Raw genomic sequence first — 26,918 nt, forward strand, 5'->3', positions numbered from 1 at the left:
GGTATAATACCCCAGAGAAGAAAGTGCTCTCAATAAAAAGGTAGTAGTCATTTTTGCAAGGTTATAGTTTATCTGAATTTTATTCAATGTTATAAGTCTTTAGAAGTTGGAAAACTTTTGGGTTATATTCTTGCATAGAACTAAACAGGTTAACCATTAAGGTAAGATAAAAGCTGTTAATGGGTGTCAAATTATATTTGTCAAATATTTCTGCTAATAAGAGACACTGTTATAGGTAACTTAATTTACCCTACAATTAGCAATTAAGTGCCTGCTACTGCAAACTGGGCTATGTTCCTTACTATAAAAAGTACTAGCCCTACCTGGTTTGGCTCAGTGGATAGAGCGTTGGCCTGCAGACTGAAAGGTCCCAGGTTCGATTCTGGTCAAGGGTATGTACCTTGGTTGCAGGCACATCCCCAGTAGGGGGTGTGCAGGAGGCAGCTGATCGATGTTTCTCTCTCATCGATGTTTCTAACTCTATCCCTCTCCCTTCCTCTCTGTAAAATATCAATAAAATATATTTTTTAAAAAGTACTAGAGGCCTGGTGCACGAAATTCATGCACTGGGGAGGGGGGGTTGTCCCTCAGCCTGGCCTGCACGCTCTCCAATCTGGGACCCCTCGGGAAAGTCCGATCCCTATGGGATCGGGCCTAAACCAGCAGTCGGACATCCCTCTCACAATCCAGGACTGCTGGCTTCCAACTGCTCACCTGCCTGCCAGCCTGATCACTCCCTAACCACTCCCTGCCAGCCTGATTGACACCTAACTGCTCCTCTGCCAGCCCAGTCGCCCCTAACTGCCCTCCCCTGCAGGCCCGGTTGCCCCTAACTGCCCTCCTCTGCAGGCCCGGTCACCCCTGACCTCCCCTACAGGCTTGGTCACCCCCAACTGCCCTCCCCTGCTGGCCTGGTTGCCCCTAATTGCCCTCCCCTGCTGGCCTGATCGCCCACAACTGCCCTCCCTTGCCAGCCATCTTGTGACCACATGGGGGTGGCCATCTTGTGCGAGGGCATGATGGTCAATTTGCATATTACCTCTTTATTATATAGAATAGTGGTTAGTTAAGAATGTGGACTCTGTGGCCAGACTGTTACTTAGACAAGTACTTTAACTTCTCGGTACCTCTTCACCTGTATGAGGGGAATCATGATAGTGCCTATAATACGGTACTATAAAACTGAGAATTAAACTGTACATTACACATTACCCGGGATGTGAATTCTATAAATGTTCACTATTATAGTTTTCATCATTACTATTATTGATGCTATTTCTGTCATGCACGGTACTTAAACCAAGGGTGAAGTTTACTTTTTAGGATTAGAATGCCCCCAAAAAAGTAAGACAGAAGAAGGAGTTGTGAACATTAGGGAAGAGGGATCCCAGGATGTGACCAAACAGCCAGAAAATTGGTTCTAATAAATCTAATTGAAGCATAGTCTTGCTATGGGAGGTGGAGAAGAGTGAAAACAATCTTAAAATGTAATCACAGGATGATTTCTGTCAGATTAAGCCTTTTATTACAGCCAAAGAAGTTGGATTTAAGAATACAACAAACCTCAGTAGCAAAAAACACAGAACAATCCAATTTAAAAATGGGCTGAAGATCTGAAAAGACATTTGTCTAAGGAAGACATACAAATGGCCAACAGGTATGTTAAAAGGTGCTCCACATCACTAATCCTCATGGAAATGCAAATCAAAACCACAGTGGAGTATCACCTCACACTTCTTTGTGTGTGTGTGTGTGTGTGTGTGTGTGTATGTGTATTATTATTCAGCTATAAGAAAGGAGATCCTGCCATTCGTGATGACATGGATGGACTCTGAGGGCATTATGCTAGCTAGGTATGATATGAATTTTATGTGGAATCTAAAGAGGTGAACTATTAGAGGGAGAAAGTGGTATGATAGTTTCCAGGGTGTTGGGATGGAGGAAACATAGAGATGTTGGTTAAAGAGTACAAACTTCCTGTTACAAAATGAGTAAGTTCTGGGGATCTGCGGTACAACATTGTGATTTTAGCTAATAATACTGTATTATATACTTAAATGTTGCTACGAGAGATCTTAAATGGTTTCACCACCAAAAGGAAATGGTAATTATGTGATATGATAGAGCAGTGGTTCTCAACCTTGGCTGCACATTAGAATCACCTGGGAATCTTTTTAAAATCCTGATTTCTGGGCCTCATCCTCCGGAAATTCTGTTTCTTTGTTATGGGGTGGGGCCACAACATCAGTAACAAAGAAACAGAATTTCTGGAGGATGAGGCCCAGAAATTAGGATTTTAAAAAGATTCCCAGGTGATTCTAAATCAGGATTTTAAAAAGATTCCCAGGTGATTCTAATGTGCAGCCAAGGTTGAGAACCATTGTGACAGAGATATTAATTAATGCTATGGAGTGTATCAAATCAACATGTTGTATACATTAAACTTACACAATGCTATATGTCGTATCTCAATAAAGCTGGAAACAAACAAAAGACATAGGAAGAATACATCCATCTACAAGCCAAGGAGAGAGGCCTCAGAAGAAACTAACCCTGCCAACACCTTGATCTTGGACATCTAACCTCTAGAACTGTGAGAAATAAATTTCTGTTGTTCAAGCCAAAAAACAAAACAAAACAAAAAACAGTACCACACACTTAGTATAAAGTGCAGATTATAGTCTTTACTCTCAATTTTGAAAATATTTATAGAGTAGGAAACATTTGGAAAAGTATTTTGAAATATCTTTACTTTTTTTGGTAATTCTGATTATCCACATACATATTTCTATACTAGTTCCTTGTATCAGCATTCAACTTAGGTAGAGGTAGAAATGTATACATAGAGACTATATACTCAAGTAAACTCAGTAAACTGTGTTAGGTTAAAGACATTTGTTTCAAATATTATCCTGACTAGATTGGGGCTGTCATGGCTCATCCAAATGTAAAATAATGCAGATCTGAATAGCTGTGCAGATATAGACTGAAAACTGTTGTGTCTACCTTGTCACTAATAAGTGGTGGGAAAAGTAAATAAAGTAATAGTTTTCCTCCAGAATTTAAGGGAGTTGAAAATGCCAATAATTATAATTAACAGTTTGTTTCAGTATATGTATATAATAACACATACACAATAACACATACCTGGCTTATGTCTCCAAAGCAAATTACTTATTAGCACTTGGAAGAAAAAGTAGTTAACTCTACTAAAGGTAGTAAAATTCATCCTGGTCTCTTAATCCTCTTTATTACTTAAATATTAGCATTATCCATATTCATCTATTAATTTAGAGTTATTTAGTGAGATAAGACAGAAGGTGTATTAAAGAAGGTAGGATGGGAGGCATAGTAAGTGGAAAATTTAAGAGTCATGATATTTATTTCATAAGGGAACTTGATAGTAACAGAAAATGCATTTTAAATAAATAAAAAGTAGGTATCTTTGATTTGGTCAAGATACCTACTATTTAGGTAAACCGTTGCTATAATTTCATTCTGTTATACGTAATTCTTTTAGAACTTTACTGTGGTTCCACTGCATAGATATCCTCTCATTGTTTTAAGTGATACCTCTGCAGTTTGGAGAAAAAAAATAGTTTCCCATTTATAGACCATTGCTCATTCACTCATGAATTCATGTAACCCCCAAAGGTGCTGAGTGAAGAATATTTCTTTTTTGAGATAAAGAAATTGACCCAGAATGTTTTTTATATTATCTTACTATTCAGTTACTCATAGAATTCGTGTTATTCAATATATTCTCTTGCTTTTCAAAATATATAATACCCGAAGCCTGACTTTTGGAAACTGACTCATAGCAACTGTCTGGCAGAGCCTTAGTAAAGGAAGTCCACACAGCAAGTACTGTGCATCCCAGTGTTAGTTAGCTAGGTTCCTCTTGAATCCTTCCATGCCTTACAGAAAAAGCAACGAGTCTTCTGTAAACCACTCCCAGGAGTGTGATGGTGAGCACAACTATTCCACACACAAGGCTGAATGCCCATCGTGGGCCCCAGGAAGTGTACACTTGGCTGATGAACACGGGTCCAAGAATCCGTGCCGCACTTCCAGAAGCTGTTAACCAGCCCATGTACACACCCTGTGAGGTGGGGATGGGGAGAAGCAGATTGATATTCAAGTTTAGTTATTTTAAAAATAAGAATGATGCTACTATTACAAAACTATGGGAAACTCACAGGAATCACTTTCTCCATCTTTGATTTGTGAATTACATATAAAATGCATTTTTATAAATACAGCAAATAATGAACAGTAAACTTACCTGATAGAGTCAGCTTAGGAAAAACAAAAGTAGTAGAAAAGAACAAATTAAATATCTGCTGAGGCCCTGGGAACAATAGAATTTATTAATTTACTTTTTAAGACTAACATTTATTTTGTACTTGCTATCTTCCACACACTGTGTTAGGTGCTTTACATATATTTGCCAATGTTCACAAATGTTTATTACTGGTGTCCCTACAAATGTGGAAGCTGAAGCTCAGAAATTCAAGTAACTAACAAGATCTCTGAAGCCATGTGTGCCTAACTCCACTGTACCACCTTTCCACTGTACCACATGTCACTCCTCCAATTACTGTGCAGTGCAGCATTACCTTTAATAGTCTCACATTGAAAACCTAACTGTCCACATATCTCATTCATATGTGGGATATAATGATCAACATAATCTGATGAACAAAAATAGATACAGAGACAAATGGCAGGGGAGAGGGGGTTAGAGAGCAACCAAAGGACTTGTACGCATGCATATTAGCATAACATGACACAGACACTGGGGCGGTGGGGGCTTGCCCAGGGTGGGAATGGCTGGGGGCAGGGGGTGTCAATCGGGGAAAATGAGACATATGTAAAACTTTAGACAATTTGAAAAAAAAGAAAACCTAACTGTTCGTCAGTGGTGGATTAATTAAATAAATTATGGTATATTTAATTAATGGAATGCTAAGCAGTTGCTAAAAAGATTGCAATTGTTTCTTTGATATTTTTCTCCATTTTGCTTCTATATTTTAATTTTTATATCATAAATATGGAAATTCTTTTTTTAAAATATATTTTATTGATTTTTTACAGAGAGGAAGGGAGAGGGATAGAGAGTTAGAAACATCGATGAGAGAGAAACATCGATCAGCTGCCTCCTGCACATTCCCTACTGGGTATGTGCCCGCAACCAAGGTACATGCCCTTGACCGGAATCGAATCCGGGACCCTTGAGTCCGCAGGCCGACGCTCTATCCACTGAGCCAAACCAGCTAGGGTGGAAATTCTTATAATAAAAACTAATTTTAAAATATACATAGCTGCTGTACTTGTTTTTTTCTTTATTGATTAAGGTATTACATATGTGTCCTTATCCTCCTCTTGCCCACCCCCCACCTCACCCCACCCCCACCCCCATCCCTGCTCATGCCCTCATTCCCCTGTTTTCTGTGTCCATTGGTTATGCTTATATGCATGCATACAAGTCCTTTGGTTGATCTCTCCCCCTTACCACCACCCTCCCCTACCTTCCCTCTGAGGTTTGACGGCCTGATCGAGGTTTCTCTGTCTCTGGATCTGTTTTTGTTCATCAGTTTATGTTGTTCATTATATTCCACAAATGAGTGAGATCATGTGATATTTATCTTTCTCTGACTGTACAATTTTAAGGCTATTGTGTTTTCATCTTTAGTAATCGTACCTAGGGCCAAATGAAATTAAGCCTAGAGTCAAATTTGCCTATCAATTTTGGTTTCCCAACTGTTGCCTAGTTTAAGAATGAGTTTCAGAACTTTATGCTTCAGATATTTTTTTTCTATGAAAATGATTTTGAGCTCATAACCTCTGAGTTCAAGAAAGCTTTGAGTTTTTAGAGTGCTTTTTGTTCAGTTTCAACACACAAGTCCTATAAGTACTTTTTAAAAATTGTCGGTTTTTTTTTATAAATTCAAAATGCTGAATATGATAAAAATCCCCTGTACCAGCTTGTGTGAAAATAGAGAATGGTAGCACAGAATGTCAGTGAAGCATATTTCACATAATTGCAATGCCAGGGTAATTGACTCACCTGAGGTTTTGGTCCCAAAATTTTTGAATATAATGTATATGACATAACATTGCAGGATGGATAGCCTATTCCAATTAACACAACTGATGTGAGGAACTGGGCTAGATGAATCATGGGGGTGTAGAGGCACCAGGCTTGTTCAATTGGGCAACCAGTTGGTCCTTCACTCTGATCTTCTCTTGGAGACCGCCAAAGGGTAATAATAATTTCCCCAAATGTGGTATTAGGAATTGAATGATTATGTAAATCTGTAAAAACAAAATTAGTATAGTGCATGACTTATTACTAGATGAGTAACGGATGCAATGTAACATTATAGAATTATGTATGGATATACCTTCCCACTGTATCTTGGGAAATTGATTTCCCCAAGGTAACAAGATAAAGAAGCCAATCCATATGATGACAAGTCCTCCCAGTAGAATAGCACGCTCGCCAATCCTATTAGAGAACAAAAACATTATAACAGTTTCATTACTTTTATCATTTCAAAAACTATAAATAAAATATTTTGATGCTTTTAGTGATATATCAATTAAATGAATGCTAAATATAATTTCCCACTAAGAACCAGGACTTCTCTAAAAACTGGCTTATTTCAGGTCTGGTACAGAAAAATATATAAACTGAGCCTGGACATTTACTAGGTGTATCTGTTAATAATGCGGATTTTGTAATGAAAGAAAACACGATAACTTCAAGAGAAACATCAAAAGTGCTTTATTCAGCCCTGACTGGTTTGGCTCAGTGGATAGAGCGTCGTCGGATTCCGGTCAAGGGCATGTACCTTGGTTGCGGGCACATCCCCAGTAGGGGGTGTGCAGAAGGCAGCTGATCGATGTTTCTCTCTCATCAATGTTTCTGACTCTCTATCTCTCTCCCTTCCTCCCTGTAAGAAATCAATAAAATATATATTTTTTTAAAAAGTGCTTTATTCAAAGTAATGTCCATCGTTAGCTATACATTTCCCCCATCTTTCAGGTAATCTGTGGCTATTGTCCCAATAGAACTTTTCTTGTTTTAAGGCAAACCATTCAGAGACCCAATTTTCCACTTCTTCGTACAATTTGAAGTGCTGCTCAGAAAGTGTGTGTGCCATAGATCGGAACAAGTGGTAATCTGAAGGAGCAAGGTCTGGTGAATACGGCAGGTGGGTTAATACTTCCCAGGCAAGATCTTTTAATGTGTCTTTAACTGGTTTTAAAGTGTGTGATGGGTGCATCATCATGAAGTAAAATTACTTTGCCATGTCTTCTGGCCCATTCTGGTCGTTTCACAATCAAAGCGTGGTTCAAATTGATTATTTGTTGTCGGTAGCGATCAGTATTAACGGTTTCACCTGGTTTTAGAAGCTCATAATATACCATACCTTCCTGAGCCAACCAAACGCAGAGCATTGTCTTCTTTTTGAAGCATTTGGCCTTGCCGTCGATGTTGATGGTTGACCTGGATCAACCATGATTTTGTGCGTTTGAGATTCTCAAAATAAATCCACTTTTCATCGCCAGTTACAATTTGACGCAAAAAAGACTTTCTTTCATGCCATTGAAGCAAAATTTTACTGATGACTTTTCGGTTTTCCATTTGTCTTTTGTTCAGTTGATGTGGCACCCATTTTCCTTCCTTTAAAATCTTTCCCATTGCTTGTAAGCGATCGGAAATTGTTTGCTGAGCAACGTTTAATCTTTCTGCAAGTTGTTTTTGAGTTTGACACGCATCTTCATCCAATAATGCTTGTAATTGTTGGTCTTCAAACTTTTTTGGTTGACCTGGACGTTCTTTGTCTTTCACATGGAAATCATCAGTTTTAAAGCATTTAAACCAGCGTTCACATGTATCTTGAGATGGAGCATGTTCACCATAAGCTTCCTGAAGTATTCAGCAGCACTTTTCTTCAAAATAAAGTAATGAATTAAAACTTCCCGCAAATGCTCTTTTTTTGGCACAAAATTCAACATTTTTAAGTGTAAAAATATCTATTACGTTAACACCTTCAGCAAAATTGACATATGAAGTTTTGAAGCTTGTTGTCAATACAACAAAATAGCATACATATCAAATCGCATATATATCAATATATGTGTAACTCCATCTATTGAAAAATAATCCACATTATTAACCGGTACACCTAGTAGTCATACCAGAGTGCAGAAAAGCTACCAGTGACTACTAGATCATGATAAAAGGACTCAGAGCCAATTGGAAGAAGCATGACAATGTGAACACCAAAAAGAATAGTAATGACAATGGACTGAAACACATAAAAATGTTATAATCTATGAATTCATATTATATTAAAATACTCTTGGTCACTTTTAAGAGGATATTAGCAAACCAGTTATTTTAAAAGCCAGTTAATAAAATAAAAGGAAAGAATCACCCTGTCTTTCCTATACAGACTGTACCTCAGAATAACCAAATAGTTGGTGACAGGAAGTTTCTCTTTATTGAAAATACTACAGCAAATAAATAAAGAAATGATAAAATTAAAATAGCATTTTGCAATGACCTATGAATGAATTAATGGATCTAGGGAATGTCAATGACCACTTACATAATAAAAAGATAAACAAAACATTACATTTCTCCAGATGTAACTTTATAACACCACCTATAAATTATTCTTGTCAAAAAAATTAAACTCATGGAGAACCAAGATGGCGGCATAAGGTATAGACCTTTTGTGTGCTGCCTCCCACAACAACATTGAAACTACCAACTATAAGACAAAACAGTATCATCCAGAACCATGGGAAAGCTGGCCCAGTGGAAGTTCTACAACTGGAAGGAAAGAAAGAAGTGCATTGAGACTGAGTAGGAGGTGCAGAGGCGCCAAGAACAGAGGTACGGAGTCGTGCGCCAGGCGGGCTGCAACTGGATGCGCGGTTTTTTTCAATTGGAAGGGGATACAAGCTCTCGAATCCACTGAGCTTGTTGGGGCGGGATTCTGAGGTCCCAGACTCCTATGGGGAGAGGCAGGACTGCCTTGCAGCGGGTCGGAGAGTGAGGGTGGCTTTCTTGAGGAGCTGCTCGCCAGCACTCGGCACTTGGGGACGTGGAGATGCAGAGTCTCGGAGAGGCGAGGAGTCGCAGAGATGCTGACAACAACCATTGCTGTTTGCTCCACCCTGGTGATTCTCTGAGACCCCGCCCTACTCAATTTACATCCCCACCCAAGCTGTGCCAGTGGCACAAAAGGAACCACCTGCGCTTTTGCAGCCTAACCCAACAAACTGCAGATTTCAAATCCTCACATCCATAAGGGACACACTCAAGAAGCAGAATCAGGTTTGGAGGAAGCCGGAGCCGGACCCGGCTGGGCCGGCGACATGGAACCGCTGTACCAGCAAACGCACAGGCAGGTCCACCAGATCCAGTCTCACATGGGACGCCGGGAGACAGCAGACAAGCAGTCTGTGCACTTAGTAGAAAACGAAATCCAAGCAAGCATACCAGATATTCAGCTAGCTAGAATGCCTGGAGATTTTGTCCAGCAAGGAGCTTCCCAACAAAAGACAGAATGCCAAACTTCGTGTTGACCAGTTAAAGTATGATGTCCAGCACCTGCAGACTGCTCTCAGAAACTTCCAGCATTGGCGATACGCAAGGGAGCAGCAGGAAAGACAGCGAGAGGAGCTTCTGTCTCGCACCTTCACCCCCAACGTGGGATGCGGCGCCCCCTGCGAGGCTGCGTGAGGCTGCGACGGCCCCTGCAAGGCTGCGATGGCCCCTGTGAGGCTGTGATGGCCCCTGTGAAGCTGTGATGGCCCCGGGGAAGCCGACGGCCACGCGAGCCGCCCAGACGGCTTCGTCGACGGCCCGGGAACCAGCTCGCAGCCCCACGCACAACCATCACCCGAAGGGCGAGAGGGGCGAGAGCAGCTCTAGTGTTGCTTTCTCCTCACTTCTGGTAGCGAAATCCTCATTTTAAACATAAGAAGATACGTTATTTTAAAAAGCTGTTACGTGGCTCCGTACCCTTTCTGAGTAGAGCGTGAACAAGTTGTGAGAGACCTTTCCGAGCACAGGGACACGTTGCAGATGGAAATAGCTACATTTTCCATGTGTATGACCTTTGACCCGGCGACAAAAAGCGTACACCTATGGATGAGGACAGTGGGGAGGTAAGGGCAGAGGGTGGGGTGGGAACTGGGTAGAGGGGAGCTATGGGGGGAAAATGGAGGAACAACTGTAATAATCTGAACAATAAAGATTTATTTTTTTAAAAAATTAAACTCAAATCTCATTAAACTTCCAAATCTAAGTAAGTATCAAATTTTTTTTATTTAGGAAAGATCATAATTAGTTTTGTTTTTCAATGAAATATGTAGACAACTAGGAAGTTCAGTGCAGCAAAAAATTTCTCGCTGCCTTTCTAAGTATCAACTTTTGAGAGAGACAGGAAAATTTATTTTAATTTAAAAAAAACCACTATAGGGATTCAATCAGTGAGATACAAAATATGGGAAACTATAGGGCAAATGGTTTCTTTTTTTAAAAAATAATTCTTTATTGTTGACAGTATTACATATGTCCCCTCTTTCCCCCATTGACCCCCCTCCAGCCCACCCTCATCCCCCACCCCAGGCCCTCACCACCCCACTATCTGCATCCAAGGGCAAATAATTTGTTCAATTTGTAAAGGAAAAAGAGAGAGTGAGGTGGAAAAGATTAGATTAAAAGAGAAGACACTTGAAAGCCTCAATCAAGTGATTAAGCTATGGAACAAAACAAAGAACAAACAAACAGGATGGAAACGGTAGAGAAAATGTGAATACTGCCTGGATATTTTATTTTATTTTATTTTATTTTATTTAGAAATCACTTAACTTTTATAGATGTGATAATGTCAGCATTAACTTTTAGAGATACATACTGAAATATTTATGGCAGACATGAAATAATGTCTGGGATTGACTTCAAAAGAATCCAGGTGTAGGGGGTAGGGAATGTGGAGGTACAGATGAATCAAAAGTATGCAAGTGTTTATCATTGTTGAAGCTGGGTAATGCATATTAGAGATTCAGTGCATGATTCTCTCTGTACCTTTGTATATGTTAGAAATTCTCCACAATAAAAAGTGAAATATACAAACAAAACCAAAGGCTTCTTAAAACAAACCCAAACTCTTCCCAACTCTCTTAGAATACCTCCAAGGATTCACATTTTTCCAACCTGATCTACCTTATTCCTCTCACTCTGCTCTGGCCAAACTGGCCTTCCTGCTTGTTCCTTAAACATGCAAAGCTCAGTCTAATGTGGGAGTAGAGTTCCAAGCCACTCCAAGGCTGCTCTGTGACTTCACTCAGGTCTCTGCTTGGATGTGACCTCCTCAAGCATGCCTTCCTTAAGCACTCTATCAAAACAGCACTTCCCCTCTCTCCCTACCCCCTCCTACCACTCTATTCTCTTCCTCTGTTCTGCTCTTCTTCATAGTACTTTATCACAACCTGACCTCACCTTTGCATTCATTGGCTTTCTCTCCAATTAAATTCACGTTTGCATTGGCTTTCTCCCCAATAGAATTCAAGCTCTTTGAAGGTATAGAATTGGACAATCAGTATGAATGCCTATTAGCAGGACAGCTCTACTTCTGTAGCAAGATATAATACATTTACTATTAATTAACTTTGAATATGAATTTGTCATCTATATCTACATCTTGGCCCTCTACTGGGCTCTTCAATGGTATACCCATAACACCCAACCCTACATACTGACTCAATATTTATTCATTGATTTTAGAACTTTACTTGAGTTGTATATTATTAACGTATTTTAGGAATAATTGTTTGATCTGTATAACTTCATCTACTAATATCCCACCCCAGACTATATGAATGAATTTAATTTTATACCAGCATTTGCCCCAAAGTGTGTTCTTTACAGTTGTCCTCATACAAAATGCTTTTTTTAGAAAGTGTTCTGTGGTCAAAGTTACAAATAACTTTCAGAAATGCTACATGCTGTATTTGTCATGATGATGATATAGTATGTATATACTGAAGATTTAGAGTAAAGAAGTTTGGTAATTTTAACCAGAATTTTCCAGATTTAACCACTGAATCTTTTTTGTTGTGTAACATATATTACCATGCAGCAGAATAATGTTCTATGAAATACACTTTTAGAAATACTTTAAGTAAAATATAATAAACAGATGCTACATTAGAAGGCAATTATTCACTTTGTAAATATATTGCTTTACTAAAGAATATGCCATATGGTTTAGAAATATGCTCCCTTAATAAGCTTTACATCTATTTTCAAATGTTCAAAGACTAAAACTACCACATAAAAAGAGAAAAGCTTTCAATTGTTTTACTAACACATTCATTTACATTGTTAACTGTTATATATTTCACTTTTAAAATACAGATTGGGAACAAAACCAAAGACATATAACTTACTTTTTGGCAAGTGATTTAATTCCCATGAAAATAATAACAGCCTCAATTCCAAGAGCAGCAAGTATTATTCCATCATATAATACAGCTTGTTCTCGAGTCCAGGCATACATATCCATTGTTAATGGAGTAAGGATGCTGAGAAAAACCAAAAAGAAAGTATTCTCATTTTATTTAAATCATAGTCATTGTTAAAGCTGATATAAAAACTTTAATAATGCTCTTGACACGTTTAAGAATTTGTATCCCTTTTAACAATAACACCAGATCTAAATAAACAAAAATTTTAAAACATTTTTAGCACTTTTTTTATTCATTGATTGTAGAGAGAAGGAGGGAGGGAGGGAGGGAGGGAGAGGGAGAGAGAGAGAGAGAGAGAGAGAGAGAGAGAGAGAGAAAGCATGAATTTGTTGTTCCACTTATTTATGCATTCATTGGTTGATTCTTGTATGTGCCCTGACCGGAGATCCAACTTTGCAGTATCTGGACAATGCTCTAACCAACTGAGCTACCCAGCCAGTGCATTTTCAGCACATTTCGATGTTACATCCACAAGCTACTAAGTTTGAGTGTTTGTGTTCTTATTTTTTAACATTTTATTATAAAGTAATATATCCACATTGTTGAAAGTTTGAAAAACAGGAAAATAAAACAAAGAAACCAAAACTCCTACCATTCTAATATAACTAAATAATCATGGTTATATTTTGGGTTAAATAAGTCTCTTTTCAATTAAAAAATGTTACCATTATTAGATTATTAGAATCTTCTGGAATTTCTTTTCTCTTCCTCAGTCTCTTTCATCCCTATCATTGAATGTATATATTTTTCACCCTACCTCTCTGAATGTCTCTCTTCCCTTATATGACTATCTCCTTCCTTGCCAATCTTCTTTTCCTATTTTCTATCTCTTTTTGTTAACTAGCTACAAAATGGAATTGAAATATATTTAAAATATTCATTCTTTTGCCCTGGCCAGTTTGATTCAGTGGATAGAGCATTGGCCTGCGGACTGAAGGGTCTTGGGTTCGAGTCTGGTCAAGGGCACATGCCAGGGTTGTGGGCTCGATCCCCAGTAGAGGGCATGCAGGAGGCAGCCAATCAATTATTCTCTCTCATCATTGATGTTTCTATCTCTCCCTCTCCCTTTCTCTCTGAAATCAATAAAAAAAAATTGTTTTAAAAGTTCATTCTTTTTTTTTAAAGAACATATAAAAAACTAAAAAACAAAATTAAAAATAAAACATTACCATTTTTTAAATTTTAAAATCAGATGAGTTGATGTGAAATATAGTTTGATGGTTTCTCAATGAGTTAAACACAATTACCATATGATCCAGTGGTTCCACTTCTGGATATATACCCAAAAGAACTGAAAGCAGGGACTCAAATATATACTTGTACACCAGTGTTCATCACAGCATTATTCACAAGAGCCAAAAGGTGGAAATAATACAAATTACCATAGATAGATGAATAAACAAAATTGGTATACATATAATGGAATATTATTCAACCATAAAAAGGTATGAAATTCTGACACATGCTAAAACATGGATGAACTTTGAAAACATCATGCTAAATGAAATAAGCAAGACACTAAAAGACAAATCTATCATTCTACTTATATGAAGTACCTAGAATAGGCAAATTTACAGAGAGAAAGTAGAATAAAGGTTACCAAGGGCTGGGTGATAAGGAGTGCAGACATTGTTTAACGGGTGCAGAGATTCTGTTTGGAATCATGAAAAGGTTCGGGAAATGGAGAGTACATTCACACAACACTGTGAACGGACTTAATGCCACTGAACTGTATAATTAAAAATAGTTAAGCCCAGCTGGTGTGGCTCAGTGATTGAGTATCGACCCATGAACCAGGAAGTCATGGTTCGATTCCTAGGCAGGGCACATACCCGGGTTGCAGGCTCGCAGGCTCGATCCCCATTAGGGGGTGTGAAGGAGGCAGCCAATCAATGATTTTCTCCCATCATTGATGTTTCTCTCTCTCTCTCCCCCCCCCCCTTCCTCTCTCTCTGAAAATAATAAAAACATATTTATAAAAATAGTTAAAATGGTAATTTTTTAAAATCCTCACCCAAGGATATGTTGTTTTTTTAACTGATTTTAGGGTCTACCTGGTAATGCTCAGGGGATAGAGCATTGGGCTGCGGACTGAAGGGTCCCAGGTTCAATTCCGGCCAAGGGTACATACTTTTTTGTAGGCTCCAGCCCCAGTCAGAGCACATGCAGGAGGCAACCATTCAATGTGTTTCTCTCACATCAATGTTTCTCTCTGTGTGTCTCTCCCTCTCCCTAAAAATCAATGGAAAAATATCCTCGGGTGAGGATTAACCAAAAAAAAAAAATTATTTTAGGAAGTGGGGAGAGAGAGAGAGAGATGTGGGGAGTAAGATTACAGACAAAATTCACTACATTTAAATTAAATATCAAACACTTTTTACATCATGACAAGGAAAATGTCTTATATAAAGTTGAGAACAACTATATGCCTGATTAATATTGCATTAAATATAAATTGTTTTCATAACCTAATGTAGATGAAGACAAAACTTACGTTTCAAAAAGGGCGAAGATAAATAGGACCACAAAAAACAGAACGTTGGTAGTCACTACAGCCACTTTATCAATACTTCTCTGGGGAATCTGAATTTCATCTGTACTTGCTGTAGTGAACAGGAGAAAAATTATATTACTTACAGGTGTTATTTTGTCATCAGACAATGTAGAAATAGATGTAGCAAATTCTATGATTAAACATTTAAAATCATTTTTAGGCTTCAAAATAATTTAAAATTAACAATGTATATGACAGCAGTAACTTTTAAATGATTTAAAATTAACAATGTATATGACAGCAGTAACTTTTAAAAGTAAAATAACACCTGTAAGTAATGATATTTAAAAGTAAAGTAACTTTTCTTCCCAGGAAATACACTTCAAATTCTGTTATCTACAGGAGATACTCCGTCTATTGGTGTCTCTCAGTCCAGAAGAGGCATGTATTTTACAGAATTCTTTAAAATGATCTTATACTAAATACATGTGCTTTAAATTTCAGTTGCAGGGTTTTTTTCCTATATTACCTTAATCTTAAATTACGAAGATTTCATGAAGACCTGAAATAGTTTATAAAATCAGTTCTCGTTTCTGTGATTCACTTCAATGAATATATATTTTATTTTGAATTTCAATCAGATGTGAAATTAGTATTAGTAAATACCCTCATGTCGTTACCATAAAAGTCCTAATGTTATTTATATTTTTGCAAAGTAATACTTTAGGAGGGCAAAGTGAGTGTACTGCCTTATCTTGAACCAGTGTAGTTAAGCTATACACTAAGTACAAACTATTCCTGATATAATTGAGAAGTGTGAAGCCATATAGATCTTAGATACATCTGTCATGCTATTTTACTCAGAATAAACCAGGTAAGTAACACAAGAATGTGTTCATTTATGCTGTATAAGTGTATATGTAGCAGCAGCAGGGGGCAGGCAGTGACTTTCAATAAGTTTCTATAATTTTTCCATAATGGTGCCTGCCTTTTTATCTCAGGATTTCTGAGGAGTTCCTTCTCTAATTTCAAATGAGATTTGGTAATAGTCTGCTATACTTGGGTACAATTAAGAAAGCACCTTGGGCCCTAACCGGTTTGGCTCAATGGATAGAGCATCAGCCTGTGGATTCAAGGGTCCCAGGTTCGATTCCAGTCAAGGGCATGTACCTCGGTTGTAGGCACATACTCAGTAGGGAGTGTGCAGGAGGCAGCTGATCAATGTTTCTCTCTCATTAATGTTTCTAACTCTCTATTCCTCTTCTTTCCTCTATGTAAAAAATCAATAAAATATATATATTTTTTAAAAAAAGCACCTTGGATACTCAACATAGGGTCATGACCTCCCTTTCTAAACACACAAAACTGTAGGATTGGCTCTCTGAAACCAAGACTAAGTGATTTTTAGCAATGGTTTTAACCTCACCAATCATGAACACCAAATAACTGATATTCGTATGTCTTTTCTTTTTAAACAACTTAGGTAACTTTCAACTTTGAAGATCTTTTCTAAGTCACCCCTTTTATTGTCCTCAGAAGCAAAATTCAAGTAAATACCAATGGATCATTAGAAACACTTTGTTAATTTTATAGTAATTTAGTTAAACAGCTTAATAGTACCTTCTTCAAAATTAATACTTTTACACTGTCGTCCTGAGTCATCCACACGATGCTCTCTTAAAAAGAAAAACATAAATATTGTATCCATGAAAGGCTTAGTATAATAGACAAATGGGTTAAATTTATTACTAGCCTTCTATTTTTTCACATTCTGATATAACTTTTTATAATGGCTTTTGAGTTATGAAAGTATTAGCAATGAGATATAACAAAATTTAAAAGATACAAGACATGATACTTATTATACTATATAAAATGGAAAAAAGAACAACCAAATTCATCCAAAAGCCTATGTGATCAACCTTAATCAGTATTTGAAGTTCAACAGTGATTTTTAAACATTAGTTGTAAATGTTTTTGGACCCTTGGTTAAAGTACTCCAAAGAAATATGAACTAAACAAATTTTTGTAGCTTTATAAAATTTCTTCTAATATATAAAAGATAAAAGATACATTTAAAGTAACTTTTGTATTTAAGGTTGATACTAATCACTCATCTACTTAAAATGTTGCTTTCATGCAATTTTCTTAGAAAACTAGAAAACTAGAATTAGTAAATCAAGATCAAACCTTAACTTTTCAGACCTTATAATCTGTTCTCATTTATCAAATTGTCTATTATTTTAGTTACAAGTAAGTACATTGGCTAATCAGAAAATATGAACACAATTATATGAAATAACAAATTAGGACTTCTTAGGAATAACTATCCTCCAACAATGATAGTGCTTATTTAATTTCACAATCTATAAAAGTAGTTTTATCATTTCTGTCTAATTACCTTAATATAAAAAGGATCAGAATAATATTTAAAACTCCAAGGAAGGCGCCAAGTAAAACTGGTGCTGTATACATGTTTATCTGAAGCTGGATAGTCTCCCATGTCACGCCCTTTTCTCCAATGAGTGCAAAACAGGTCTGAAAAACTTATTAAAGTAAAACGACACAGATGAATTATTTTATGGAGACACAGATTTTTAAAAATGTGAAAGACGTTTACCAAGAAATTAGAAGTAACATGGAATCATTCATCTACATCAGTGGTCGGCAAACTGAGGCTCCCGAGCCACATGCGGCTCTTTGGCCACCTGAGTGTGGCTCTTCCACAAAATACCGACTTCTGCGCATGGGCCACAAAGTTTCAATCGCACTGTACGTGCGCACTCGCACGTGGTATTTTGTGGAAGAGCCACATTCAAGGGGCCAAAGAGCCACATGTGGCTCATGAGCTGCAGTTTGCCAACCACTGATTTACATCATGCATCTGAACAGACAGAAAAAAAACTGGTTCTGGTTGAGGGGGACAGAAAAATTCACTCTTTCTATATAAAGCACAGATACAGTACATAAACAATATACAGTATGTCTGTGGTATTAAAATTTCATGGTATGGAGTGTTTAGGAAAAATTGTCTAAAAAAACTCCTTAGGGGGTCAATAATGAAAAAAAGATTGAGAAACACTGATGTGCATGAATTTACAAAGGATTAGATCTCAAGTAGTTACTTCAGTAATTTCATTTTTTTAAACATCTCCATAAGAAATATAAATTATACAATTTCTTCCATAAATGAATTATACATTCAATCAACCTGTCACATTTCAAGTAAATATTTTAAAATATTACTGTGTATATGATATTTAAGCTACATATATTTAATATTTTAAATCTGATTTTATGGCACAAATCAGATTAGGAGAATACTGATTTGCTCTCCTGATTTAGATTCTGTATCTGGCTCTTCCAAAAATGTACATGTAGTTTTGTGGTGAGGATTAAGTAAGATACTGCAGCACTTAGAACAGTATCTAGCACATACTCAGTAAATGTTAGTGCTTATTGATGTAGTTATTATTAGGGAAGTTATCTGAACTTTTCAGGCCTACATTTACTCATCTATACAGAATGTTTAAATGAGATAGTCTTTAAAATATGCTTTAAGTGATCAAAATATTTACTGAGAACCTGTGTATGCCAGATATTATGCTAGACACTGAGGGCAAAGTAAGACCCAGAGTTAGTACATATGGAAAATAATATAAATAATAAATAATGTAAGAATAAACTTTCACATATAACTGTAAACCTACTTTTGCCCCATCCTCTAAAGAGTCTAGCCTCACTGCTGCATCCAAAAATACTAGTTTCCCTTCAACTATGAGGTTTTCTATTTGGATTTCATTTAACATTTGAACTTAAAAGTTCTACCCAATTCAAGTTAAGTAGTTACAAGTGAAAAACACCTACCTGGACCTAGAATAAAACCTAATGCTTGACATGCACTTGTATTTGCCATGGAACTTGTTCTTTCCTGAAGGGAAGTAGCACCAGCAATATATGATCTAATAACTGCCACATTTCCTAAGAAAAGACACAATTAAAAAAAATATCCTTCAGTTCATAAAATTTCAACTTAAGTTGGCTTTATGCAGAGGAAATATTAATCCCTAGTATAGCCACTGTTTCCTCTTTATGATCATACAAAGCATGTTTATTGAGGAAATGCACCAATTAATAGAAAATATTATTTTTAGTAATATGAAAACACAGTTAAATATTTGAATGAAAAAAAAATGGCATTATCCTAGCCAGTTTGGTTCAGTGGATAGAGCATCGGTCTGCAGACTGAAGTGTCCCAGGTTCGATTCTGGTCAAGGGCACATGCCTAGGTTGCGGGCTCAATTTCCAGTAGGAGGCATGCAGGAGGCAGGTGATCAATGATTCTCTCTCATCATTGATGTTTCTATCTCTCCCTCTCCCTTCCTCTCTGTAATCAATAAAAACATGTATTTTAAAAACTGGCATTATAGGAATGTTAAACTATTTTTTCATCATTAAATACTGAGAAAACACTGAGTAAATGGCATATTACTCATTGTTATAACTATTTTTATAACTATTTTTAAAAGATGTCAAAAACTGCATGCTTAGACTTGTAAAAAAATCCACTTGCAATTTAATTCAAAAATTTATTGAGCAATTACTGTGTCCAAGAGACTTAGCTAGGGACCAGGCCACAAAATATGTTTTTTAGTCAAACTGTATCTAATTACAAAAAAGTTTACTGTATGGTTGGTGATATAAGATAAAAACAGTGCAAAACAGTATATAAGAAAGGAGCAGGGCCCTAGCTGGTTTGGCTCAATGGGTAGAGCATCAGCCTGTGGACTGAAGGGTCCCAGGTTTGATTCTGGTCAAGAGCACATGCCTGGATTGCAGGCTTGATCCCCAGTAGAGGGCATGCAGGAGGCAGCAGATCAATGATTCTCTCTTATCATTGATATTTCTATCTCTCGCTCCCTTCCTCTCTGAAATCAATAAAAATATATTTAAAAAAGAAAAAAGAAAGGGACAGGGTAGCCTAAGAAAATTCATGGAAGATGTGAAACTTGAATTAAATCTTAAAGGATGAAGAATGATGGGAACAGAAGAGAGAAATGATGAGTAATGGGAACATCATGAGCAGAAGCTAAATGATAGGAAGATATCTATGTTTGCAATCACACATCTATATGTTGAACACTGGATATGAGATTAAGAAAGGGTGACACCAAGTGAGATTGGGCCATAAATTTGTGAATCTGACACAACAGAACATACATATATATACATGCATATTACCTGCTCCAAATCCCACCAATCCACGAGCAACCAACATGTAGTATTTATTATGAGAAGCTGGGACGTGCACATACGCATAGAGGCAGTTGGCTGCCACCGAAATGAAGATGGAGACAATGAGAGGTTCTTTTCTTGGTCTATAATTAGACCACAAACCAAATATAGGTGAAGCTACCATTTGGCCAAGACTAAATGAAGCAATAACCCAGCCCAAAAAACTTGTATCAGCTGTCCTGTCAATCTGCAGAAAAAAAGTACAATGCTTTAAGAATTATTATCCAAGAAAAGTCAAATTTAAAACATTAATACATTTTTTCTGACATGAAATATATATTTTTAATATATTTTTACTGGTTTCAGAGAGAAAAGGAGAGGGAGAGATAGAAACATCAATGATGAGAGAAAATCACTGATTGGCTGCCTCTTGCACGCTCCCTACTGGGGATTGAGCCCGCAACCTGGGCATGTGCTCTTGACCGGAATCAAACCTGGTATCCTTCAGTCCACAGGCCAATGCTCTATCCACTGAGCCAAACCAGCTAGGGCTAATATTTCTTATGTAAAAAAATAAAAACAATTCTAACTAATATAAGTTTTATAATACCATTATTTATAGTAAGTGATTCAGATTTCTGACATTATAATGAAATGTACTGAATTCACTATACACAAGGAAATGCTTGAGAAGCTTCATATTTTGGAACTATTATAAAAATAGTTGGATCAGCCTGGCTGGCTTGGATCAGTGGTTGAGTGTGGACCTATGAGCCAGGAGGTCATGGTTTGAATCCCCGGCAGTGCACATGCCCGGGTTGCAGGCTCGATCCCCAGCAGGGGGTGTGCAGGAGGCAGCAGATCAATTATACTCATCGATGTTTCTCTCTCTATCCCTCTCCCTTCCTCTCTGAAATCAAAAATATATTTTTAAAAAATGTTGCTTCAGCCCTAGCCAGTTTGGCTCAGTGGATACAACTATCTAACTTCTCTAAGCTTCTTCATCTGTCAAACAGGAGTGATAATATCCACATCACAGGGTTGTTATGAAGAGCAAAAAATGATGTAGGTGAAAGATTTAGTACTGTGCCTGGTGCATATGAACTCTCAATATTATGATGAAATAACTTGAAAAAATTAAGTTTTTTGGTGAAAATGTTACATTTGTATTGCTAAAGAACCAATTATAAGTTCATGTAATCAAAACATTTACCTTTGAAGAGCTTTCAAATATCTGGGGGAAGGTGTGAACCTTTTCAAAATTCAACATATTGGACTGAGTAGACCTAATTATTGCAAATACCTTCTCTTGAGAATTCTAAGGTTAATTAGACTAGTACAGGGACCATACAAATCAACAGTTGTGATGCATGGAAATATATTTTTAGCAAAGATGTTGCTGCAGAATTGTTACATATTGTTTCAATTCCAATAACTCTGCCAGTATGGAAAGAATTTTTACTGTCATGGGTATAATTTTTTTTAATTTTTTATTTATTGATTTGAGAGAGAAAGAGAGACATCGATTTGTTGTTCCACTTACTTATGCACTTATTGGTTGATTCTTGTACATGCCCTGACTGGGCATCGAACCCCCAACCTTGGTGTATTGGGATGACGCTCTAACCAACTGAGCCACCCTGCCAGGGCTCATGGGCAATAATTTCATGTAATATAATTTTAAAATTAATTTTCAAAATAGCAATGCAAATGTGGCACTAAATCTAGTTTACTTTTGTTTTGTTTTTATTAGAGAGGTGGTTTTGATAGGATGCAAAAGTGGCTAATAAGTAGGTGACCAAACCTGTGCATTTGCCTGGGACTGATCAGGTATAATCCTATTTTCCTGGCATAGCACTCCTTTCACTTCAAGTGTTCTGGTTTGCACAATAAAGCATATGCTCACATTACTTATAATCTTCTATTGAAGAATTATTATCTTGAGTTTTTCTAGTAAAGATTAAATCATAGCACTAGCCGGTTTGGCTCAGTGGGTAGAGTGTCAGCCTGCAGACTGAAGGGTACCAGGTTTGATTCTGGTCAAGGGCACATGCCCAAATTGCTGGCTCGATCCCCAGTAGGGGGCCAGCCAATCAACAATTCTCTCTCATCATTGATGTTTCTTTCTCTCTCCTCCTCTCCTTTTCTGAAATCAATAAAAATATACTTTTAAAAAAAGATTGGGAAAAAAGATTAAATCATAGAATATCAAAGAGACTCTAGAAAACTCTTAACTACATAAAAAGTTAATACTACTAAAGCTACTTAAGAGAAGAATAAAGTGTACAAACCTTTTGGAGATAGGGCCATATTGACATTATCACAATAGAAAATCCTGTAAAGAGGTAAACTCTGTTATTTATATTTACAATAATTCCATCATTATAAATACAATTTTTTAAATTCTAGCATGGATTTTAAAATTCTGAATTTACAAATTTATGCCCTAAAATGTCTACTTTATCAAACAATGTGGTTTTAGGCTTGAAAGAATACATAAGTATAGTCTTTGACCATAATTAATATAATAAAAGTCAATTACCTATTTTCCCTTTCAAGCCTTTACTATAAATGATAATTACTAAAAGCTTTGATAAAGTGTTTATAGCAGAAATGGAGAAAAGGCCATTTTGTTATAGAGTAAGAGCTAGACTCCTAATCGGTGTTGTTTGGGAGAGATAATTAACTATAGGGATGTCTAGGAATAAATGAAAGAAGGCAGTAGTTATAAAGAACCAGGACATTGCCCTGGCTGGTGTGACTCAGTTGGTTGGGAATTGTTCTCATACACCAAAAGGTTGCTGGTTTGGATTCCAGATCAGGGAGGTTTCAGGATCAATCTCCCGTATGAGGCAGTCCATCAGTGTTTCTCTCTTTCCCTTTTCTCTCTCTCTCTCTCTCTCTCTCTCTCTCTCTCTCTCTCTCTTTTGTTAATCCTCACCTGAGAATATTTTTCCATTGGTTTTTAGAAAGAGTGGAAGGGAGGGGGAGAGACAGAGAGGGAAACACCAATATGAGAGACACATTGATTGGTTGCCTCCCACATGAGCCCACCAGCAACGGAGGTATGTGCCCTTGACGGGAATTGAACCTGGGACCCTTCACTCTGCAGGCCAACACTCTATGCACTGAGCCAAACTGGCTAGGGCTCCCTTCCTCTCTATTTTTTATTTTTATTTTTTTTAATATATTTTATTGATTTTTTTTACAGAGAGGAAGGGAGAGGGATAGAGAGTTAGAAATATAGATCAGCTGCCTCCTGCACACACCCTACTGGGAGGGTGCCCGCAACCAAGGTACATGCCCGTGACTGGAATCGAACCTGGGACCCTTGAGTCCGCAGGCCGACGCTCTATTCACTGAGCCAAACCGGTTAGGGCCCTTCCTCTCTCTTTAAAAATTAATTTAAAAATCTTTTTAAAAAACACAAAACAGGACACTTAAAAGAAAAGTCATTACTTCTGTTAGGCTTTATTGATTGAGAACTGTAATGATAAACTCCATTGCTATTTGTCAATTTTAAATGTTAGGCACATGCAATCAAAATTCTATAAAGTTTTTTTAAAAGAAGTTTTATTAAGATATAATTCACATATCATACAATTTACACATTTAAAAAATACAATTCAGTGGTTTTTGGTATAATCACAAATATGTGAAACCATCACCAAAGTCAATTTTAGAACATTTTAATGACTTAAAAAAAGAAACCCTGAACCCTTTAGCCATATTTTGCTACACTCTAGAATAGTCACATTCATAGAAACTGAAAGTAGAATGGTGGTCCCTAGAGGTTGGGAGGATGTGGTAATGAGGAGTTGTTAATTGGGTAAAGAGTTTCAGTTTTGCAAGGTGAAAAACTAAATATTGGTTATACAGCCATGTAGATATACTTAACACCTCTGATCAAGATGGTAAATTTGAAGTTATGCAGTTTTACCACAATAAAAATAATTTTTTTTAAATTAAATATTAAAATATATTATACGAATTTCTAAAATTATGTAATTTCTAGTACTTACCTACACTGCTGAGAAACATAGTAAGATACAGAATCCTAATAGATCTCCATCGGCTCTTATAATGCTCCTCAGTTTCTATAATATCCCATTCTCTAGGTGTAAAGAAGAAAGAAGTAGTACTAAGTTACCTCATTATATGCAAATCTTCCTTGGCACACCTTTATTTTCTATGGTCTAAAATCATAGAAATGATATGAGAGGTATAATTTACTAATACTGGTTTTCCTGTATTAATTCATCTATGAATAAGCATTATTTCTTTGGATTTCCATGGGTTGTATTTATGCATCATTATACAATTTTATTATTCCAAAGTGCTGAAACTTGTAAAACTGACAAAATGAATAAAGTTTATCAAAATAAATAAACTAGCTCCAATAATTAGATCTCCCACAGGTGGGATATACAACTATTAAATATTTTAAGATAATTACTGTCATCATTATGACATGCTCTACTTGATGACAGCAAATTAACTTCGCTGCAGGAAGCTATTCTGGCTGGGTCAAATTAATGTAGAAGTGACACCAGGAAAGTTTGATGTGACCTAACACATTCCTAGTCTGAGGCCTCCTGGAACACTTGCCTTTGCTCTAACAGGTGGACTAGAGAGACTGGGTTGGTCGTTCATACAGGCTTGTGATCTGGACTAAAGGCCAAGTATATTAATCAGACATCCTACCTCTGTCAGGTGACATACATGAGTGTATATACCCATTACATTTTCACATATGCATAAAGAAAGAGTTAAATTTACTTTAATATGAGAATTATGTTTTCAAATAATTAAGACAAGCAAAACAGACAAAATAATTTCTGATGTTCCAAGATTATTTTCTAAAATAGATTTCAGACTCACATTAGTCTTGAAAAAAGAAACTTTATTTTTCAATTGTGATGTGACTGGGAGTGGTATAAAGGGAGGGAAGAAGAGAGATAATAAATCTACTGTGCCAGGTATGTTAAATCAGTTCCTGATACAACATTTACATAGGTATGAAGTGCTTAACACCACATATACCATTGCATAAATAAGAAGAAATCTTTAGGCCTTAGTCAAACTTCTATGTTCTAACTACGCACAATTCTATTGAGCTTATATATGGTTTTCGAACCAGCACCAAAGTAGAAGTCCCAAAATAAAGTTGGGAGAAGAGAAGTTGCTGACAGCAACAAAAACAGGTTTGCCAACAGATAACAAAAACATGATGAGGGATAGTCTGCCAAGAACAGATTAGGCAAAACACTAAAAAAGACATGAAACTTTAAAAGTATAGCAGTGTGTAATAAAACAGAATAGAAGCAAATAGTCCAAAATGTCTCAATAGGCCAAGAACATCACTCTATTACAACATTTCAGCATTCATATGAACTGTGATCTCAAGATAAAATTACATTACATATATTGTGGAGTAAATCAGAGACCAGAGAAGTACATTTTCCAAAGAGTTTCCGAATGGTAAAATAAGGTTTGGTGCTTAAGAAACACAAATGAGCAAAAATTAATGTACAGAGCTTTAATTTAATAGTGTATTAATTTACTTGATTTTAATTATTATTTCAAATAAAATGATACTTAACTCCGTTTTCCTAAAGGCAAAAATACATACTTAATTGCACAGTAACAGATAATCTAACAATTCTGAATTACTGTCCACAAAGTAGTGTACTTTGACCCTTAATTATAAGGAGCAAAATAACCTTATAATTAAGGGTCAAAGTACACTTCATCTCCTAAATAAAAAAGTAGTCTTTGTATATTTGGCACAGGACAACGGCAAACCCATTTCAGACGGGCTCACTTGCTAACAAAGAATCCAGCAATTAGCCCTGACCGGTTGCTCAGTGGATGGAGCAAAGGCCTGCGGACTTGAAGGGTCCCGGGTTCGATTCCGATCAAGGCCATGTACCTTGGTTGCGGGCACATCCCCAGTGGGAGGTGTGCAGGAGACAGCTGATGGATGTTTCTAGCTCTCTATCCCTCTCTCTTCCTCTCTGTAAAAAATCAGTAAAATATATATTTTTAAAAAGAATCCAGCAATTAGGTCAATACTAAGAGCTGTGTGTTCAACTAACAATTAAAATCGTCATCTCGGAATTTTTGTGAAATGTGTGAAGGGCTCAGCTCTGTAGAAGGCCAAGTGCCGAATGACTTGGAGGCTGCACTGCGGAGTGAACGTGCTGAGGCCGTTTGACTTTCTGTGACACCTTCACCTGGACCTGCGGGCTCGGACTCCCCCTCCTCTGCGGTGGGAGATCAACTTCCGGTCACGCGTCGCCCGCCGCTCTGCCCTCCCCTCCCCCTTTTGCCTGGTATGGCTGGCACCCGTGAAGGGGCCAGTCCCATTAGCGCAGGAAGCTTAGGGTGCCTTCCCCCACATCCGCTCACCTGCTTCCGGGTGTGCGGTCGCCTAAGAGCGGCTCCTGCTCAGCCTGGACCCCCAGGCCCGCCATAGTTACCGCGCTCGCTAGGAGGTGAGAACCTAACTATCGCGACACCTCCGGCCCTTCACATCCTACACTAAGGCTGTCAAACCAATCCAGGGAGTGCGCGTGCGCGCCCGAAGGCCAACAGTTGGCGGAGCGCCCCAGGGTCAGAGTTGGAATCG

The 26,918-nt window shown here is 37.3% G+C and overlaps 2 protein-coding genes across 5 annotated transcripts in view; one reads left to right on the top strand and one right to left on the bottom strand.

Annotated features, from left to right (window-relative positions):
- Positions 1–2,664: 2,664 nt before the first annotated feature.
- MFSD8 (major facilitator superfamily domain containing 8) lies at positions 2,665–26,840 on the bottom strand. 4 transcript variants are annotated; one of them, XM_006081672.3, is made up of 12 exons: positions 26,699–26,840; positions 24,310–24,401; positions 22,579–22,622; positions 20,294–20,534; positions 18,920–19,033; positions 17,454–17,598; positions 16,673–16,728; positions 15,053–15,161; positions 12,481–12,615; positions 6,408–6,511; positions 6,071–6,318; positions 2,665–4,102 (listed from the first exon to the last, which is right to left on the bottom strand). In XM_006081672.3, the coding sequence occupies exons 1-12, from the start codon at positions 26,761–26,763 to the stop codon at positions 3,887–3,889; spliced, it is 1,569 nt and encodes a 522-aa protein (XP_006081734.1). In that variant the 5' UTR covers positions 26,764–26,840; the 3' UTR covers positions 2,665–3,886. The 4 variants fall into 4 exon arrangements, with proteins under 4 accessions (XP_006081734.1, XP_023609977.1, XP_006081735.1 ...); XM_023754209.1 differs by lacking the exon at positions 26,699–26,840 and adding an exon at positions 26,220–26,251; XM_006081673.3 differs by lacking the exon at positions 24,310–24,401 and having other exon boundaries at positions 26,699–26,837.
- Positions 26,819–26,918, top strand: part of ABHD18 (abhydrolase domain containing 18) — a 40,969-nt gene continuing 40,869 nt past the window's right edge. The window contains exon 1 of the mRNA XM_023754229.1: positions 26,819–26,901. The gene's annotated coding sequence lies outside the window, so the exon portion shown is untranslated. The remainder of the gene's footprint in view (positions 26,902–26,918) is intronic.

This window comes from Myotis lucifugus, unplaced genomic scaffold (assembly GCF_000147115.1).
Source record: "Myotis lucifugus unplaced genomic scaffold, Myoluc2.0 scaffold_1, whole genome shotgun sequence".
Classification (NCBI taxonomy): Eukaryota; Metazoa; Chordata; class Mammalia; order Chiroptera; family Vespertilionidae; genus Myotis; species Myotis lucifugus.